Genomic DNA, 21,265 nt, shown 5'->3' on the forward strand with positions numbered 1-21,265 from the left:
CCTAGTAAGAAATCTATTTGTCAAAAAACATTTCCTGAATCTTTTTTGTTGTCTGTATTGTTAGACATACTTGCTGACAGGTATTTTGAAATAAATGACCAAAAATCATTTAAACTGGTGTGATTATATTGTGTTGTTTTGACAAATAAAATATGCAGAATTTTGCAGAATTTTAAAATAGTGTGCAGAATTTTTAATTTGTTGTTGAAGAATTTTTATTGTTTTGGTGCAGAATTCCCCCAGGAATAAGCAACAGGGAGGCAGCTGTGGGACATGACACACTAAAAATAGCAGTGTAGCCAGGGGATGCACATGCCTAAACACTGTGGGTATGTTTTTACTCACCTAAGCAGTGCCTCATTGTTTACACCACTAGTTATACCTATACTAGGGGAGGTTTAATGTATATAGTCTACATGCCGCTGAAAGGGATTGCACCTAGTTAGTACTTAATGGTAAACCATCAAGAAAAACCCAGAGTTCTACTGGTGATCAGTAGGTGGCACTCTTTTCTCTCTAGCTGCACTAAATACAAGTTGACAGAAGTATTACCTTTCTCATGAGACATAATAGTGAAGTCATCCTGAACATTTGTGGTTACTAAAGTTCCAGTGGCACTTAGAATAAGAATAGGAATGCTAGTTGCAGTATCCTGGCCAAATTCCAGTTTAGGCAATTATCCTCTGCCTGCCTGCCTATAGTTCATTTGGATGCGTTTTTCTCTTCCACGCCAATTCTCAGCATTTAATAGCCATACAGCCTTAGGCTGTGATAAAATACAACATGGTTTTACAAAAGGTAGATTGTGCCAGGCCAACCTGATCTCCTTTGAGAAGATGACTACGTTTTTAGACAAAGGAAATGAAGTAGATCTAATCTACCTGGATTTTCAGTAAGGCATTTGATACAGTTCAACATGAAAAATTATTAGTTAAATTGGAGAAGATGGGGATTAATATGAGAACTGAAAAGTGGACAAGGGACTGGTTAAAGGGGAGACTATGAGCAGTCATACTAAAAGGTGAACTGTCTGGCTGGAGGGAGGTTTCTAGTGAAGTTCCTCAGGGATCATTCTTGGGACCAATCTTATTTAATATTTTTATTACTGACTTGGGCACAAAAAGTGGGAGTGGGCTAATTACATTTGTGAATAACACAAAGTGGGGAGGTATTGCCAATATGGAGGAGGACTGGAATATCATACAAGATGATCTGAACAACCTTGTAAACTGGCGTAATAGAAATAGGATGAAATTTAATAGTGCAAGATCATGCATTTAGAGACTAGCAACAAGAATTTTTGCTATAAGCTGGGGATGTATCAATTGGAAGTGATGAAGGAGAAAAACCTGGGTGTGTTGGTTGATCACACAATGACTAGGAGCCACCATTGTGATGCGGCTATGAAAAAGGCTAGTGCAGTCCTAAGATGCATCAGGCGACGTATTTCCAGTAGACACAGTACCATTATACACTGTACTGGTGAGACCTCATCTGGAACATTGTGTGCGATTCTGGTCTCCCATGTTTAAGAAAGATGAATTCAAACTGGAACAGGTGCAAAGAAGGGCTACTAGGATGATCAGAGGAATGGAAAAACTACCTTATGAGAGGAGACTCATAGAGCTTGGCTTGCTTAGCTTAATCGAAAGAAGGCTGAGGACAGACTCTATAAATACATCAAATGGATAAATACCAGGGAGGGAAAGGAGATATTTAAGTTAAGTGCCAATGCGGACACAAGAAAAAATGGATATAACCTTGTCATCAACAAGTTTAAGCTTTACTCTACATGAAGGTTTCTAACCATCAGAGGAGCCAAGCTCTGGAACAGCTTTTGAAGGAGAACAGGGAGCGGGGGGGGAAACCTAACTGGCTTCAAGACTGAGCTTGATATGTTTATGGAGGGGACGGTGTGATGAGACTGCCTACAAAGGCATGTAGCCAATCTACAACTGCTAGCAGCAAATATCTCCAATGGTTGGTGATAGGACATTGGATGGGGAGGGCTCTGAGTTACAACAGAGAATTATTTACCAGGTGTCTGGCTGTTGGGTGTTGCCTGAGTGCTCAGGGACTAACTGATCACCATATTTGGGGTCAGGAAGGAATTTTCCCCTGGGTCAGATTGGCAGAGACCCTGGGTTTTTTGCTTTTCTCTGCAGCATGGGGCACAGGTCACGTGCAGGTATAAATTAATGTAAATGGTGGATCCTCTTTAACGTGAAGTCTTGAAATCATGATCTGAGGACTTCAGTAACTCAGCCAGAGATTTAGGGGTCTATGACAGGAGTGGGTGGGTGAGGTTCTGTTGCCTGCAATGTGCAGGAGTTCAAGTTAGATGATCATGATGGTCCCTTCTGACCTTAAAGTCTGGGAGTCTGAGTGGCTAGTGCAGTGTTAATCAGCTATGTTTTATCCCAGAGCTAGTTGCATTCCAGTGGTGGGAGAAGAAGTTTCTGTGAGATTCCTGTAATGTAGGTAGAGCATCAATAGCTAAGTTTGCACAAATGTTCATTCTAAAAGCAGTTTTTCAGCTGCTTATAGCTGTGGTGAACTTTTTACTTTTTGGGATGAAAGTTTGCATGATTGTTCTGAGCCTGGGAATGGATTTTTTTTTTTTGTCTGAGGCCATAATTCAGCCATTTTTAATAATAAAGGGAAAACTCAGTTTTTCTACCATTATAATTTTTTTTCTCTAACTGGAGCAAAATCTTGAATCTTGAAACATGGCAAGGAGTTACACTGGGTCACAGATGTGCCTCTTGATTGGGTGAAAATCCATTTTTGATTAGGTTGAGTTAAAAGTGGTTGTTTTTTTTAAAAGCACATTTCATGCATGTGCACTGGTGTTTTTGGTACAATAAACAAGCTTTTAATAGTCCGCCAATTATCTGAGAATGGATATGGAATAAAATAGGGTGATTATGCTCCTCACACACACACACGCATAATCCACTGATATATGCTTTGCATGAGATAAGGCTTCTATCTAATTCATTGTTTAAAAAATGTGCATTCAATGAGGCAGAGCTCTCTGTTGCCTCAATTGAGTGCTCATATTTGTTCAGGACAGTTAGTTCCACGTGCTATTCCTTTATTGTTTTTCTTTACTTAACCAATTTCATACAAAAACGAAGTTAAAAAACTATTAAGGCTGCTCAGTGAGGCAGATAGAATAGTGAATGAGAAGCATGGCTGGAGAGTAAGAGGCAAAGGTCCTTTTCCTTATTATTCATAGAAGCTGCACTCTGAGCGAGACAGGGGACCACGGTTGGACAATGTGGATATAAAATAAATATTGAACAACTGCTTCGTTCACTGAGCACCATCCAGCCTGTAAGCTGGGGCATGATCCAGTGCCTATTAATGTCTTCCATGGGTGTTGTGGTGAACATATGTGATTGTAGTTAAAGGCAATACACAAAGGGGAAGAGTTATGTTGTCTAGGAAGCTTTAACTTTGGTGTCCCCATACTCTGCAGTGCCTCACTTTGGAACCTTAATGTTGTTTTAAGGCAAATTTAAAAAAAAATCTCAGGATTCTAGGCTTTACACGTAAGATTATTTAATTATTGTAGCCTCTACTATAACTCCCAGATCTTTCTTTTGGGTACCACTGCTTAGCCACTCTTACCCCCTTCTGTGTTTGATTATTCATTCCTATGGGGACTATTTTACATTTGCCTGTGATTCATCTGACTGCATTGATTTCATCTTATTTTCCCCATTTTATCTAGTTTATCTCCGATATTAATCCTATCCTAGATTCATAGATTCATAGATATTAAGGTCAGAAGGGACCATTATGATCATCTAGTCTGACCTCCTGCACAACGCAGGCCGCAGAATCTCACCCACCCACTCCTGTGAAAAACCTCTCACCTATCTCTGAGCTATTGAAGTCCTCAAATCGTGGTTTAAAGACTTCAAGGAGCAGAGAATCCTCCAGCAAGTGACCCCGTGCCCCATGCTACAGAGGAAGGCGAAAAACTTCCAGGGCATCTTCCAATCTTCCATGGAGGAAAATTCCTTCCCGACCCCAAATATGGCGATCAGCTAAACCCTGAGCATATGGGCAAGATTCACCTGCCAGATACCCAGGAAAGAATTCTCTGTAGTAACTCAGATCCCACCCCATCTAACATCCCATCACAGGCCATTAGGCCTATTTACCATGAATATTTAAAGATCACTTAATTGCCAAAATCATGTTATCCCTTCATACCATCTCCTCCACCTCCCTCCCAGCCTTGTATCATCCACAAATTTGATTAGCATATTTTCCATTCTACCCTCCAAACTGATCATGACAGTATTAAATGAATGTGGACAAAATACAGACCACTCTCTTTTAAAAGTGCAGTCCCAGTGTTGTACAACAGTTTGCCATTCACAGCCAATATTCTCAATGCGCCCCCCCAACACACACACACTCAAATCCAGAAGCCAAACAACAATCTTTCATTAATCACCCATCACTGTAAAAAAACAATACAACAGCAAAGCAGACGTACAGAAAATATGCTGCTGTCATATAAAGTTTTCCCTGGCATTCATTTGAGGTGACTTGTGTAACTCAGTTGTGGCTTTGCTACTCATGAGGATGCAGTCATCTCTGATAGAACATGATGTTGTGGCATAAATATTTTATCTCATATGTTCTCATTGTTCATATTTCTGTTTATTATGCCCTTTGGTGGCCAAATGCAATCTGCTTAGCTAAAACAGAATCATGTTTCTAAAATTAATATAGTACAATTACCCACCCTAGTGACAAAAGCCATTCACTGGTGGCCACTAGCAATTGTCTAAGTAGGTTCATATGAACCCGGTTTAGTTAATTGCACTGTGTTTTATAATCCAAAAGGTCCAGGTATCCCCTTTTTTTTTCTCTTCAGAAACTCCTTCCTCTCGCCCCCGTTCCCTCTTTAGTTTAAAAATTATTAATATATTGTCTCTTGATCCCTGTTATCCTCCTACCCTTGCATCACTCTGAATTGCAGCAGGAATTCTCTAGCAAATATTTCCTTCTGGCTTTAAAGACTTGGATAGTTCCAGAATCCTCCTCACTGATGCAAAGGAAGTGCTGTGTGTGCCTGCAGCCTCAGGACACTCTTCATGAACACAAAAGTGCAGTGGTACAAAAATTAGCACCATGCTGCATCTTGTGTATACTGAGCAGCCTTAGCTCACATCAGAGTCAGTTAGTTGAGAGCACTCTGCACTTAGGACAGGATCCATAGAGGCTCTCTGGAAGTATTGGATGCTTGTCTCATGGACCTTGTAGCAAATAAGGTCTATTCTCCCTTTTGTAAGATCCCTACTTACTCTGTGCCCAGCTGGTAGTGAGTGACTCCTTTGAGTGCTGCTGTGGTAACAGAGATCCCAAGGACAGCAGAGTGGCTTTGCAGCAGGGATGATAAAGGGTTTACTCCTTGCAAGGCCTCCAAGCCCTCATCACATGGCCAGCGAGAGGATATTTGTGGGGATAGCAGTAAAGACAAGGACTGGAAGTTGGCCAGAAGAGTAGAGGAATAGAGAAGAGGGTAACATTTTGAATGTGACTACCTCAAACATCTTGTAGTCCATCTGTTTCTTCCTTCCCTCCTTCCCACATCATCTGTAAAAGGTTGAGAAATTAATGCCAGGCTCCAGTGACAATGACTGCCCCTCGGGTTGAGAAAGTGACCTTGATGGGGACTATAATCCCTACCTTTTGCTTCAGGCTTTCTTCTTCTGTTTCATTATACTGCCATAGATTATATTTTGTGTCAGATTGCTTTATCAGTTCACAGATCAATGGTTTCCCACTATCACCCTGAACACCAGCCATTATGCTGAGCAGTGTAGTTCAGTGCATGTAGCAGTGAATTAGGACTGAGACCTCAGTACCTAGAGAAGGTCAAAAATTTTCCATCCTCACCATATTTTGAAATGAAAAATGGCTTCTTTTTTAACCTTAAAATATTTCCAAATATATATTTAATTTTCTGATTTTTCCTCAAAACAGAAAATAAAGGGAAAAAAAATTACAATCTTTCTACCACTGAATGCAATAGAATGAATAGTATCTAGGTTTGGTTTGGTTTTTTCACTTTCACATTTTTTCCTTTCACCACTCTGTGAGCTTTGTAAACTTCCTTAACTACGGAAGTGGCAAAAAGAAAAATGAGACTAACTCTAACACTCTAACTTTCCAAAACTGAAGAAACTCTGAAAAGTTAGAATAGCAAAAGGAAAAATGGGTGTGGGGGGGGGGAAATTGTGACTATAAAACCCCTGAACATCATTGTAGCACAATGATGGTGGCAAAAATAAAAGAGGGAGGGGAGAGGAGGGGAAAAGTCAACATTTTTATTGAAAAAGTATTTATGAAAAAATTTGGGAAAAAAAATAAAAATTTGTTGAACCCTGTGAAATGGCAACAATTTAAACTTTTCATGAAAGTTTTTAGACTAGTTCCATGGGCACTAGCTCTGCCACTTTGTGACCTTGGGCAAATCCCTTCAGCTCTGCCTTTCAGCTCTGCCTTTGTAAAACAGTGCTATGGATACTTCATCTGAGGCTCTTATGGAACTGAAGAGTGCTGTGGAAAGGAATGTACTATGTTTGTTTTAAAAGTCTCCATTGCATAAATTTCTACAGGCACAACACATATGAATTTCTGCCTTTCTGCTCTTCTTACTAGTTTAGGGGAAATCTTCTTCAAAAAGATCAATCTTCTCCTTTGCAAGCAGCAGAGAGCACCTAATCTTCAGTTCTTTAGGTGAAAATGAAGGTATAATAAATATTACGAGAGATTGATTTCTGAATCATTAGTAGGATTTATTGATATGATGAATGCATCATAATGATCAAGTGAAGCCCCACAGGCTTTTGGTGGCCACCAAATTTTACAGTCTGATTATATCTTTTTTTTTTTTTTACAGGAGAATTGCATCTTATTTTTCTTTATTTCAGAAAACCATCAGCCTTTTTCTCAGCTGTTGGAACAGCTCAGATTTCTTTGGCTGCAGCAACACAATGATCCTTTGGAGACCTTGTTCTTGGCCCTGTCATTGCTGCAATCCTCTTCACACACACAAGAGTTATTTTTACTACCACATCTCTGCTGCACTCAGTTGGTTTCTAGCTCCTGGGAACCTTTCTGTAGGTTTCTTCACTAAAATGCCAGCACAGCACCCAGAATATTGCTACACACGTTCACACACAAAACTCGGGCTGTGCAACCACTGGCTTCATTACAGTTGGCAGTGTAAGGAAAAGTCAGTAAGAGACTGAATTATAACTAATGACACTTATGAAATGTAAAGAAGGAAGGAGAAGATAAGAGGAATAGAGGGAGGGAAGATGGAGCAGATAAATGATGCACGATGTAAGGCCTGGAGAAGCCAGCTGACTAGGAAGGAATGAGGGTAGAGTGTGTGACCTTCAGCAACTGAAGTAATTACAAGATTCCCTGAGTTTTGTTTTGTTTTTTTTAAATGAGGAGCCAGGTTTTCATATATTTCTATGTCCAACATTTCATCTGAGATTAAATTCGCTTCTTCAGAAAAAACTACCAAAGATCCTAGCATTTCTATAATAAATCCATTTTGAGGGGCTGTGAAGAACTCAAATGGACTGAGGTGTTTTTTTGTGTGTGTAGGGGATGAATGCCTGCTAGTGGCTATGAATTCCTTTGGACATTCCTTTGGAATGGATGGAAACATCTCTTGTTAATTTCAATGGGAGTTTTAAAAGTGCCAGATCCTGACTTTCCATCTCAGCTGATTGTAAAATAAAGCCCTAGTAAATATGAGTGAATCCACACTTCTACTTTGAGTGAAATAAATAATTATCAGAAGTGCTAATGATTATGAATGGTTTATAAAACAAGACTACATTGAAAATTCTAGCTACAGCCATACAATCCGTTCTTTTAAGGGCAAATTAGTATTTCTCCATACCAAATAGCTGATTTCCATACATAAGAATGGTCATACTGGGTCAGAGACCCATGGTCCATCTAGCCCAGTATCCTGTCTTCCAACAGTGGCAAGTGCCAGATGCGTCAGAGGGAATGAGCAGAACAGGGCAATTGAGTGATCCATCCCCTGCCATCCAATCCCAGATTCTGGCAGTCATACAAAACCACATGCAGTTGATTCTCATCCAGCCACAAGCTCATGGATGTTTATCCTAATACAGCTCTCTAGGTATACTAACTTGTACGTTAATGATCTATAATAAAACAATGCAATTTAATTCACTGAATACATTTTTAACTTTGCTTTCAAGTAGTATATCAGAGCCTATAAGATTTTTTTGCTAATGATCCAAACAAATAGCTATTCAGATAGAGTAGGAAGAGGCTGTTAGAGTGAAACGCTTGTCTGAAAAATCACAGAGGACTTTTAAATAACAGTAAATAACGGACACACATATCATTGTCCAATTTACTACGTTTCAACAAGTCCCACCAAGTAAGAAATGTGTGGAAGCTAGGAGCAAAAGTTTGATTTAATCCTAATGTGGAAAGAAGGGAAAAAAATCAAACTCAGTGCAAAATCACAGAATTTAAAATGTGCATATTTCAAATGGTCTGGAAACCGTAATGGCACATCAGTGGGACAGTTAATCAACCTTTAACTGACTATTCCATAATTTTCATCCCCCACATGTTACTTCAGGGACTCACTTAAAACAACCACCATCACCCACCCTTTAAAATACCAGATATTTGTAAATTCACTGATTAAAATAAAATCCTGTTTGTGAATCTCAGTTTGGTCATCTCGAGTTTCTATAGAAGACTTGTGATTTTCTAGGCTGAGGTTGAAAAGTACATACCACACAATGCCTAAGTGTTGGGTGGTGAGTCATGGAGAGCAACAGGGACTTGTGCCTTTGTAGATCCAGCCAGTCTACAACAGATTTCTTACATCAGGAATAAGGAGTGAAGCTAAACAAGACACTCAGACTTCGCAGGTCAAGTAGGTGCAGGAAAGTTCCCTTGGGGCTGTGGGCAGCCTGGTGTATGTTAGAGCAGCTCAGGAAATAGAAACTGAAGGCTAAAATAATGTCTAATTTAGAACCTTTGACTCAGAAGAGTAGGATTGCAAGGCAACTTATGAACCATCAATCTTTCAAAAATGACAGTGAATGAAGCTCTGAAACCGATCTCAAGCAAAAGGGCTACGTCACAATCAAGAGGAAACTGTTAAGTTAGGACAACAGCTCTTCCTACACTGTCAATAGCCTAAAATGACATTAGTAAATACTCTAGAATTTTAGTGTTGATTTTCAAGGTTATTAGGTCAACTGGGTTTTTAAATGAACAAACCTATTTGAAGATAATTCTGTAAGTGTGATTAAACATTTTTGGGGGAGAACAAGCTGAATGGCACAGGATTAATATAATGATATAGGGCTTTTCAGCACGTTCACTAGTTCAATTCAGATACGGGAAGGAAATAACTAAAAGTTTACAATCTGAGAGGAGCTCTGTGACCTGTGTGAAGTAAGTTATTGTTCCCAATGGACAGGCATCCACCTCAAGTAATCACCAACATAGCTAGTATCCTTCTTGGTACAGATATCAGGAAGTGAATATGCATGGAAGCACCTATCCTTTCACATGAGGCCTTGAAAGGAGCCTGATCTTCAGAGGATGGATACGGAGCACTTTCTGAAAAATGGGCCCCTTTAAGTTGCCTGAAATTCGGTACCTAAAAACTGAGGGACTCAAAATCAAAAGTCACCCCTGAAAATCTTGCCTTGACTAATTAAAATATTCATTAGGAAGATGGGATACATGGAGGCAAAAAAGGAAGCCAAATGAAGTGTTGCAACAGCTAAAAGTATGGCCTATGATGAGCTATATAACTGACCAGGAGGGAGAAAAGACCATTTATAGACTTACCAAGGCAAGAGAGAAAATGATGAGGGGCATGAATAGGTTGCTTATATTAGAAATGAATATGGTATATTGCAAATGAAGGGTGAATCAACAGAGTTTGGAGTGATTCTTCTGGTAAGAGTGATGAACAAGGAAAACCCAAGGGAGGGATAAAGAATGTATAACCCCAACCAGGACATGATAGATTTTATACAGGAGGAAGAGGTTACAGAAGCACTGGGGAAAATTTAAAAGGGGAGAGCATCTGGGCCAGATGAAATACTAGTGGATGCGGTAAAATCACTGGGAAAGGAAGACATCAAGTATCTTACAAGTTTGCTCAATGATATTCTTGAGACATAAAATGCTGGAGGAGTGGCATAAAAGCTTTGTGGTGCCTATTTTTAAACATAAAGGAGATGTTACACTGTGTACTAATTATTGCCCCGTTAAGCTAATGTCACATGCTATGCAGGTATGGGAGAAGGTTATTGAAGTTTCTATGTGGAACGGTTGAAATTTGGAATGGTCACTATAGATTCATGCTAGGAAGGAGCACAACTGGTGCCATATTTGTGCTATGAATCCTCATGGAGAAGCTCAGAGAAAAGAGATGACAACTGGGTATTGTGTTTGTGGACCTGGAAAAGGTGTAAGGTCATGTTCCAAGAGTACTGGTTTGGTGTCATTTGCGACGGAGAGATAGGCCAGGAAGATATGGTCAGTCTGACCCAAGATATGTATGATGGAGTGACTACCATAGTCAAAACTAAATGGGGCTACAGTAGAGAAATTCCAGTAAATGGAGATGTTGAGATGGTCAGTTGGTTGGACACTCTGTGGTAGGAAAGGAAACAAGGTTGTAAGAAGCATAATGCGTTCCTCCGACAGAAGACAAGTTGAGAGAGGCTAGGCTATATTAGTATGGCATATGAGGCCAGAGCACTATAGTAGTTGGATGGCTCTGGCAATGACTGTGGACTGAAGACGACCAAGGGGGAAACCAAAGACTCGGTACGTGGACATAGATCAGTGGATCTCAGAGAGCGACCCATCTGTACAACAGCCTAGTGTACAATCATGAATTTTGGAAGAATGCTATAAAAGTCACCAATCCCAAATAGGGAAATGCCAAGAAAGAAAATGAAGACTTACCCCCAGGTCACATAAGAAGAAAAAACCCCATATTTGGGTTTTAAAGGAAATCGGATTAAACTTTTACATAGATGTAGGGCCTGATTGTGGCCTGGCTCTATGCAGCTGCAGGGGCATAAGGGAAAGCGAGACTCCTCTGCCCCTCACTGCCTAGCACAGCTCCCCACATCTCCAGTGCAGGTGTGAGGGGAGAACAGGTACTGCACGTCCAGAACTCAGCGTTGTAGGTGGGCGGGAAGGGATGTGGAACAGATGGAGCCTCTGTTCTGCTCCAACTCCCACATCCTGGCTAGCATGAGGTGGAGGTAGTAAGTTAGCAAGAGCCAGTAGCAGAGGACTTGAGGACTAAGGGAAGGACTGTGCCACTCTGAGGCATGATTTCTTCCCTGCAGAGCCCTAACTAGGCGGGGTACGCGAGAGGGGCAGCCGCCCCGGGCACAGAGCCGGCGTAGGCGCAAAAAATGGGGCAGCGCAGGATTGGGCCTAGTGGCATCAGCCCTTCACCTCCCGCCCACCAGCAGGATTGGGCCTAGCAGCGTTGGACAGAGTCCATGGGTGTAGTTTGGGGTTGGGAGTATGGAGCTGCTGCTCCTGCCAGCCTTGCCTCTGCAGCTGGATGCTGCCTCCTGGGTCCTAGCGCTGGTCGTCTTCCCGTTCTGTGTGTGCTGGACGCCCTGCATACCCAGCATCCTGTGTTCTGTACAAGGGTGAGTGCCCGTGGGGGCGGGGGGTATAGGGGAACGGGGATGAGGTGAGGGGAAGAGGCAGTGGGGAAGGAAGGGGGATGGGATAGGGCAGCAGGAGGGGGATGTGGGAGTGGGGGAGGGAGATAGAGGCAGAGGACAGAGGGGAAGAGGGATTGGATGGGGAAAAGAAGGGGATGCCAAATGGGGGGCGGGAGCAGGAGCCCTGCATGCAGTGTCCCCTCGGTGGCAGCAGCAGTTGGGGCTCTCCCATTAAGCCACCCATTCCCCCCCAGCACTGGCAGACCACGTCCAGTGGGTACTCCTCTCACAGGTACCCCCTCCAGTGCCATCCAAATACTCCCTCCAGCACCCCCAAATATCCCTCCCAGTACACAGACACCCCCTCCAGCACTCCCCAAAAGCCCCTTCCAGCTCCTCCTCCTTCTCCCCCTCTCCCCCGTAGTGTCCTGTATTTGCGAACCTGAAATATGATAACCCTAGTGGCCACTCCATTCTCTCTGCCTTGGTTTCCGGAGCTGGCAGGAGCGAGCCATCCCTGCCAGCAGCCGCCTGTCCTCAGTGCCTGGGCTGGGCACCAGGCTGTGTGACCGCGAGCCCGGAAGCCATGGGCCTTTGGCAGGACAACCAAGGAGAACAAGGGGCAGTTCTGCTCTGACCTGGCTGCAATGGCAGGTCCCTGGACAGCAAGTGGGGTCTGACCGGGCTGCTGAGAGGCAGGTGCCCAAGGGAGATGAGTACTGCAGGGAGCATCCTATTGCAGCCAGGCTGCGTGGGCAGAGCCCAGCTCCAGGGGGTGTCGCCATCCGGCGCCCGGTTCTTTTAGGGCAGAGGCAGGAGTGTGTCGGGGCACAGCTTGTCGCTGTGCCGCCTGCTCTGCCTGGGGAGCACCTGGCCATGCGAGGTGGCCAACTCAGGGAGCAAGGCAGGGAGGGCTGCCGGGCAGCCAACGAGCACCCCAGCTCCCACAGCACGGAGAGCCAGGGGCCCGAGTGGGCCAGGAAGCTCCCACCAGCTTCCAAACTGCTGGCTCCTGGCAGGAGGTGACTGTTTTCAAACGGTGGGGCACTCCACAGTTTGAAAACCTCTGTGCGAAATGGGAGGCAGAAATCGGGGGGGGGGGGGGGGAGGCATGCAATCGCCTTGTGGACCCTCCCTCCATGTGTTGCTTCTAGGGGGCGTAAATATGATTGCTCACCCCGGATTCTAAAATGCTTAGTTACGGCTCTGCTTCCCTCACTTACGCAAGGCTAGATGTGAAGGAGAAATCTAGCACTTAGGTAGAAAGGGTTGTTACATACATCTGAGAGATGCTCTTCACAGGGGCAGAATTTGGTCCTTAGGGCTCAAGGCCTGCAAAGTTAACCACAACTTGAAATGAATGGAAAATCTGAAAGACCCAGAGAAAGCAGGAAAAAGGTCATTTTTATCAGTCAGAGAGCACAGCACAGCAGCACGCTTGTAAGTAAAAAAAATACTGACCATACTGCTGGTCACCAAGCAACCCCAGATTTGGAGGCACTGTGCTTATGTATCCAAATACAGTTTAAAAGCATCAAAAGAAACTTGACCCCTCCCAGATGATGCGGGGGAGGTGGGGGGGGGGGGGAAGGCAGGAAAGTTATTGCTTAGCTAAAAAAAATGACCCAAGTGCTGCAGCACACTTCAAGCAAGATTAAAAAATGTAGTTCCCCAAGGAAGAATGAAAATGCATCTGCAAAGTTGAAGGCAATAAAAATAAATAAGGAAAGCCCTAAGCTCTTTGCCTGCTCCTCTTTCCCCTCCCCCATGCACTGTGGCTGTGTTGTTTAATAGTAACTTGAAAGTTCTGCAGAAATGTTAATATATGTTAATATGCAGCTCTTAGCTCCCTTTTGCATAGCTAGCTTGCCAGTGTTAATAACAAGGCATTAATGGCTCCAGATTTTGCTTTTGTGTGGATATTCTGAGAAGATGTTTACATAAGATAAGTTTTATATATATATATATATATATATATATAATAGGAAGTCACTTTCAGCTAAATCACTTCTGGTATTTATTTTTCAATGCATACATGTATACCTGTGGGTACACAAACGCTCCAGCATTTCCAACCACAGACGGTAGTAATAATCCTAGCTCTGACGGCTCTGCGTCTTTTTCTTTTTTAATAAACATTTAAAACCAAATCCCAAACTCTCCAGAGTAACCAAGATGTTCTCAATTCAGCTCATAAAATTTAGTGGAGTGAGTGCACAGAAGTGAGACTGCCTTTGGGAGGAGGAGAGATCTGACCTCCAACAGCTTGTCCTGCATGGATACCCCATCCTGAGGAACTGACATTTGGAACGTTTTTGTCCAGGGTATATGTGTGTAATTAAACGCAGGCCCAGATTTGCTCCCTGTGCTTCTATACAAAACCACACAAAGAAGAGGCCAGGGTTCCGGGGAAGAACCTCTGTGATGTCCCTTTGTAAAGTTTCTTCCATTGCAGTGGTGTGTTGTTTACACACCTGTGCTTGTTCTGTCTGCGATTTGGCCCCAAACCCCATGGATCTAATGGAGGCAAAGGGTCATCCACACACAGACCTTTGCCTCTACACTGGTTCCCAGCCGCAGGGGATCTGCTCAAGTTTCTGTCACCACTACTTTGGGAATTGATTGTCGGCTACAGCCTATAGCACCCACCACCCCATGAGGTGCCTGGCTTAGGGTATGTCTACACTACGAAATTAGGTCGAATTTATAGAAGTCGGGTTTTTTGAAATCGGTTTTATATATTCGAGTGTGTGTGTCCCCACAGAAAATGCTCTAAGTGCATTAAGTGCATTAACTTGGCGGAGCGCTTCCACAGTACCGAGGCAAGCGTCGACTTCCGGAGCGTTGCACTGTGGGTAGCTATCCCACAGTTCCCGCAGTCTCCGCTGCCCATTGGAATTCTGGGTTGATATCCCAATGCCTGATGGGGCTAAAACATTGTCGCGGGTGGTTCTGGGTACATATCGTCAGGACCCCGTTCCCACCCTCCCTCCCCCCGTGAAAGCAAGGGCAGACAATCATTTCGCGCCTTTTTTGTCTGCTGCCAGCCAAAGATGTAAAGGATAGATGGAGTGGGTCAGAACAAGAAATAGACCAGATTTGTTTTGTACTCATTTTCCTCCTCCCCTGTCTAGATCACACTGCAGTCAGTCACAGAGAAGGCGCAGCGAGGTTAATCTAGCCATGTATCAATCAGAGGCCAGGCTAACCTCCTTGTTCCAATAACAACGATAACTTTGGTGCACCATTTCTTATTGGAACCCTCCGTGCAGTCCTGCCTGAAATATTCCTTGATGTACAGGCACACCCTTTGTTGATTTTAGCTCCCTGAAGCCAACCCTGTAAGCCGTGTCGTCAGTCGCCCCTCCCTCCGTCAGAGCAACGGCAGACAATCGTTCCGCGCCTTTTTTCTGTGCGGACGCCATACCAAGGCAAGCATGGAGGCCGCTGAGCTCATTTTGGCAATTAGGAGCACATCAACCACCACACGCATTATCCAGCAGTATATGCAGCACCAGAACATGGCAACACGATACCGGGCGAGGAGGCGACGTCAGTGCGGTCCCGTGAGAGATCAGGACATGGACACAGATTTCTCTGAAAGCATGGGCCCTGCCAATGCATGCATCATGGTGCTAATGGGGCAGGTTCATGCTGTGGAACGCCGATTCTGGGCTCGGGAAACAAGCACAGACTGGTGGGACCGCATAGTGTTGCAGGTCTGGGACGATTCCCAGTGGCTGCGAAACTTTCGCATGCGTAAGGGCACTTTCATGGAACTTTGTGACTTGCTTTCCCCTGCCCTGAAGCGCATGAATACCAGGATGAGAGCAGCCCTCACAGTTGAGAAGCGAGTGGCGATAGCCCTGTGGAAGCTTGCAACGCCAGACAGCTACCGGTCAGTTGGGAATCAATTTGGAGTGGGCAAATCTACTGTGGGGGCTGCTGTGATGCAAGTAGCTCACGCAATCAAAGATCTGCTGATATCAAGGGTAGTGACCCTGGGAAATGTGCAGGTCATAGTGGATGGCTTTGCTGCAATGGGATTCCCTAACTATGGTGGGGCTATAGACGGAACCCATATCCCTATCTTGGCACCGGAGCACCAAGCCGGCGAGTACATAAACCGCAAGGGGTACTTTTCGATAGTGCTGCAAGCTCTGGTGGATCACAAGGGACGTTTCACCAACATCAACGTGGGATGGCCGGGAAAGGTGCATGACGCTCGCATCTTCAGGAACTCTGGTCTGTTTCAAAAGCTGCAGGAAGGGACTTTCTTCCCAGACCAGAAAATAACTGTTGGGGATGTTGAAATGCCTATATGTATCCTTGGGGACCCAGCCTACCCCTTAATGCCATGGCTCATGAAGCCGTACACAGGCAGCCTGGACAGTGGTCAGGAGCTGTTCAACTACAGGCTGAGCAAGTGCAGAATGGTGGTAGAATGTGCATTTGGACGTTTAAAGGCGCGCTGGCGCAGTTTACTGACTCGCTTAGACCTCAGCGAAACCAATATTCCCACTGTTATTACTGCTTGCTGTGTGCTCCACAATATCTGTGAGAGTAAGGGGGAGACGTTTATGGCGGGGTGGGAGGTTGAGGCAAATCGGCTAGCTGCTGGTTACGCGCAGCCAGACACCAGGGCGGTTAGAAGAGCTCAGGAGGGCGCGGTACGCATCAGAGAAGCTTTGAAAACCAGTTTCATGACTGGCCAGGCTACAGTGTGAAAGTTCTGTTTGTTTCTCCTTGATGAAACCCCCCGCCCCTTGGTTCACTCTACTTCCCTGTAAGCTAACCACCCTCCCCTCCTCCCTTTAATCACCGCTTGCAGAGGCAATAAAGTCATTGCTGCTTCACAGTCATGCATTCGTTATTCATTCATCACACAAATAGGGAGATGACTACCAAGGTATCCCAGGAGGGGTGGTGGAGGAGGGAAGGAAAATGCCACACAGCACTTTAAGCACAGCACTTTAAAAGTTTACAACTTTAAAATTTATTGAATGACAGCCTTCTTTTTTTTGGGCAATCCTCTGTTGTGGAGTGGCTGGTTGGCTGGAGGCCCCCCCACCGCGTTCTTGGGCGTCTGGGTGTGGAGGCTATGGAACTTGGGGAGGAGGGCGGTTGGTTACAGAGGGGCAGCAGTGGCAGTCTGTGCTCCAGCTGCCTTTGCTGCAGCTCAACCATACACTGGAGCATTCTGGTTTGGTCCTGCAGCAGCCTCAGCATTGAATCCTGCCTCCTCTCATCACGCTGCCGCCACATTTGAGCTTCAGCCCTGTCTTCAGCCCGCCACTTACTCTCTTCAGCCCACCACTTACTCTCTTCAGCCCTCCACCTCTCCTCCCGGTCATTTTGTGCTTTCCTGCACTCTGACATTATTTGCCTCCACGCATTCGTCTGTGCTCTGTCAGTGTGGGAGGACAGCATGAGCTCGGAGAATATTTCATCGCGAGTGCGTTTTTCTTTCTTTCTAAGCTTCACTAGCCTCTGGGAAGGAGAAGATCCTGTGATCATTGAAACACATGCAGCTGGTGGAGAAAAAAAAAGGGACAGCGGTATTTAAAAAGACACATTTTATAAAACAGTCGCTACACTCTTTCAGGGTAAACCTTGCTGTTAACATTACATACATAGCACATGTGCTTTCGTTACAAGGTCGCATTTTGCCTCCTCCCACCACGTGACTACCCCCTCAACCTTCCCCCCTCCCTGTGGCTAACAGCGGGGAACATTTCTGTTCAGCCACAGGCAAACAGCCCAGCAGGAATGGGCTATACTGAGTGTCCCTGAAGAAAAGCACCCTATTTCAACCAGGTGACCATGAATTATATCTCACTCTCCTGAGGATAACACAGAGAGAGAAAGAACGGATTTTGGTTGAATGCCAGCAAACATACACTGCAATGCTTTGTTCTACAGTGATTCCCGAGTATGTGTTACTGGCCTGGAGTGATAAAGTGTCCTACCATGAAGGACGAAATAAGGCTGCCCTCCCCAGAAACCTTTTGCAAAGGCTTTAGGACTACATCTAGGAGAACCGCAAATGCCAGGGCAAAGTAATCCTTTCACATGCTTGCTTTTAAACCATGTATAGCATTTTAAAAGGTACACTCACCAGAGGTCCCTTCTCCGCCTGCTGGGTCCAGGAGGCAGCCTTGGGTGGGTTCGGGGGGTACTGGCTCCAGGTCTAGGGTGAGAAACAGTTCCTGGCTGTCGGGAAAACCGGTTTCTCCGCTTGCTTGCTGTGAGCTATCTACAACCTCCTCCTCATCATCATCTTCTTCGTCCCCAAAACCTGCTTCCGTATTGCCTCCATCTCCATTGAAGGAGTCAAACAACATGGCTGGGGTAGTGGTGGCTGAACCCCCTAAAATGGCATGCAGCTCATCATAGAAGCGGCATGTTTGGGGCTCTGACCCAGAGCGGCTGTTCGCCTCTCTGGTTTTCTGGTAGGCTTGCCTCAGCTCCTTCAGTTTCACGCGGCACTGCTTCGGGTCCCTGTTATGGCCTCTGTCCTTCATGCCCTGGGAGATTTTCACAAAGGTTTTGGCATTTCGAAAACTGGAACGGAGTTCTGATAGCACGGATTCCTCTCCCCAAACAGCGATCAGATCCCGTACCTCCCGTTCGGTCCATGCTGGAGCTCTTTTGCGATTCTGGGACTCCATCATGGTCACCTGTGCTGATGAGCTCTGCATGGTCACCTGCAGCTTGCCACGCTGGCCAAACAGGAAATGAGATTCAAAAGTTCGCGGTTCTTTTCCTGTCTACCTGGCCAGTGCATCTGAGTTGAGAGTGCTGTCCAGAGCGGTCAGAATGGAGCACTCTGGGATAGCTCCCGGAGGCCAATACCATCGAATTGTGTCCACAGTTCCCCAAATTCGAGCTGGGAACGTCGATTTAAGCGCTAATCCACTTGTCAGGGGTGGAGTAAGGAAATCGATTTTAAGAGCCCTTTAAGTCGAAATAAAGGGCTTCACTGTGTGGACGGGTGCAGGTTTAAATCGATTTAACGTTGCTAAATTCGACCTAAAGTCCTAGTGTAGACCAGGGCTTAGTGTAGTGGGATTCCATTTGGGAGTTAACACTGCAGATACCCCACAGAGCTGAAGAGCAGGCAATATGCTCTCCAAGAACTCTCTTCCAAGTCCAGGGAGTTGTGTGGGCAAGTCGGCTGGGGAGGTGGTGCTGCAGGCATAGCTGAAGATGGTTACAACTCTGGATATGGGGGGCTAGAGGACTTTATGAGGTGCAGTGTAGTTAGGTGTGTATTTTTTTTAAGGATAGAATTACTTGGTGCAGCACTTTGTATTTCAAAAGAATCCTTTTAAAAATCTTTCTCCCTAGGGGAGGCGGGAAGCTTCTCTCTGAGAGGTGCAGAACTTCCTTGGGTCTTTGTTCAGTGAGCAGAAGAGATCTTAAATTGTTTGGCAAGGTTTGAAAAATCATGTGTGTTGGGGGAGGGGAGGGAACATACAAGACATTGCTATTTCTTTGGAAGACATATTAAAAAAGAAATCCCATGCGTTTATTGCAAGCATTTTTAAGAGAGGTTCACATTTTATTCCCTCTATTACAATTTAATCTAAGGTTGATGCTTTAATTGTTGATACAGAAGGTTTTGAGTTAGCCCTGTGGCTACAGTTAGATCACAGTTTTATTTTAACTTAATATGTCATACACAGTTACAACATACAAAATACATAAACTAGATTGGGCAAAGAAAATAGCTTGTTTAGCAGTAAATGTTGCTAGTAATGCAGTAGCCTTGTCGACATATTTAATTAGAGCAGTCAAGAGAAGTGTGGAGGAACTTCCTTATTTTTGATTTAAAAGCTTGTGTTGATTTACCATGTTGTACCTTAGGGACAAAAGAGCTCCAAGACGATGTTCCTTATTAAAGCGATAATTTTGTAAGCAAAGTTTCAGGGATCTGTATGTTAGCAGGTTTGATTCTCTTCTCCTGCTTGTGCATGGGGAGGCAAACGTGCTTTTGAAATACCTTGGTGCTTCCTGTATCGTGGGGCAGTACAGAGGCTTATCTGACTCCTTTCATAAGTGACAGTAGCCTCAGGGCTTCCCTAATTTATGCTCTGCTCCTTCGCCCCCCCAAAAAAGGAATATGACCAGAGTGCAGGGCACACTGCCACATCCTCAATCTGCCAGCCGGGCTGGTGCAGAGTTCTTTGGTGAAATCCTGGCTCCACTGAAGTCCCTGGGAGTTTTGCCATTGACTTCAATGAGGCCAGGATTTCACACCTTGCATCAGCTCTACACCAGCCAAGGAGGTCCTCTGCCCAGGGGTTATTCTCAGGTCTGCTTCTGCCCATCTTGAGACTTCTTTACTCTGCCAGAGCTACGTAAAGGGAATTTAGTCCAACTGGGAATAGGAGCCAGCGTGCATTTGTTATGTGTATCATCCATACATCTATCACTGGATTTGGTTCCAAGTCAGAGGTGTAGGAGTATGAGGTCTTGTCGGGCATTTGATGTGATCTACACACACATACAAACACCAATAGGTGTTGAATGTGATAGTTTTTTTTGATGGAATTGTAGCATTATCCCATAGGAATATCAGGATTATATGCAGATGTGTGCACAGGCATCAACTTCCTCTCTGCCCGGGGAGAGCTCGACTCTGCCCCAGGCCCACCCTCACTCCACCTCTTTTCCTCCAAACCCTCACCCTGCCTCTTCCCAATCCACCCATTACCCCAAGGCCTCCCCTTTCTGCCCCTGCACCACCCCTGCACTGTCTCTTCCCAACCTTCCCCCCAAGTGAGCCTCCTTCCCCTCCCTCCCAGCACCTTCTGCATGCCACAGAACAGTGGTGGTTTTATTTATAGTGTTGCCAACTCTCCTGATATCAGGTGTTTTTCTTAAAGCTCCAGCTTCTGGAGTCATATGAATATGTGAGAATCTCAGATTTCATTTTTTAAAAAAAGGTTTGAGTCCTCACTGTTAGAAATTAAAGCTTCAAAACACATACCTTAAAGGCTTAAATACATACCAGAAGGCAAATAAGAATCCAGTATGTAATTTTTTAAATTTTGTTTTTAAGCCATCTATTAATGGGGGAAAAGGGGTGAAGGAGCTAACTCATGATTTTTGAATGCTTAGGTTTGGCAATGTTGTTTTTATCTCAATGAGCTTTGTTGGATTTTATTTTTAAGAGAGCACAGTTTGGTGCTCAGCATTGTGTGCAGCCATCAAGGGCCTGATCCTGAGAAAGGCAGGACAGCTGTGACTCCTTGGATTAGATTTTAGGAGCCAGATTTTTCAGAAGTGCAGAGTATCCACAGCACCCATTGACTTCTGTGGGAGTTGTAGGTGCTCAAGACTTGTGCAAATCAGGACTGAAACAACTGAGCTCTGTGCTATGTTGCAGTTCCTCTGTTTTTGAAAATCCTACCCATAATGCCTTACACACCCGTAGGGCCTTTCAGATGAGGATTTTAAAACCTTTTACAAACATTAATTAAATTAAACCTTATAAC

General features: G+C 44.6%; 1 protein-coding gene across 1 annotated transcript; it reads right to left on the reverse strand.

Annotated features, from left to right (window-relative positions):
* Positions 1-16,666: 16,666 nt before the first annotated feature.
* On the reverse strand, positions 16,667-18,619 carry LOC140906014 (uncharacterized). The gene is made up of 2 exons (XM_073329509.1): positions 17,881-18,619; positions 16,667-17,293 (listed from the first exon to the last, which is right to left on the reverse strand). The coding sequence occupies exons 1-2, from the start codon at positions 18,461-18,463 to the stop codon at positions 16,752-16,754; spliced, it is 1,125 nt and encodes a 374-aa protein (XP_073185610.1). The 5' UTR covers positions 18,464-18,619; the 3' UTR covers positions 16,667-16,751.
* Positions 18,620-21,265: the final 2,646 nt, after the last annotated feature.

The sequence above is a fragment of the Lepidochelys kempii genome, chromosome 2 (assembly GCF_965140265.1).
Source record: "Lepidochelys kempii isolate rLepKem1 chromosome 2, rLepKem1.hap2, whole genome shotgun sequence".
NCBI classification, from domain to species: domain Eukaryota; kingdom Metazoa; phylum Chordata; order Testudines; family Cheloniidae; genus Lepidochelys; species Lepidochelys kempii.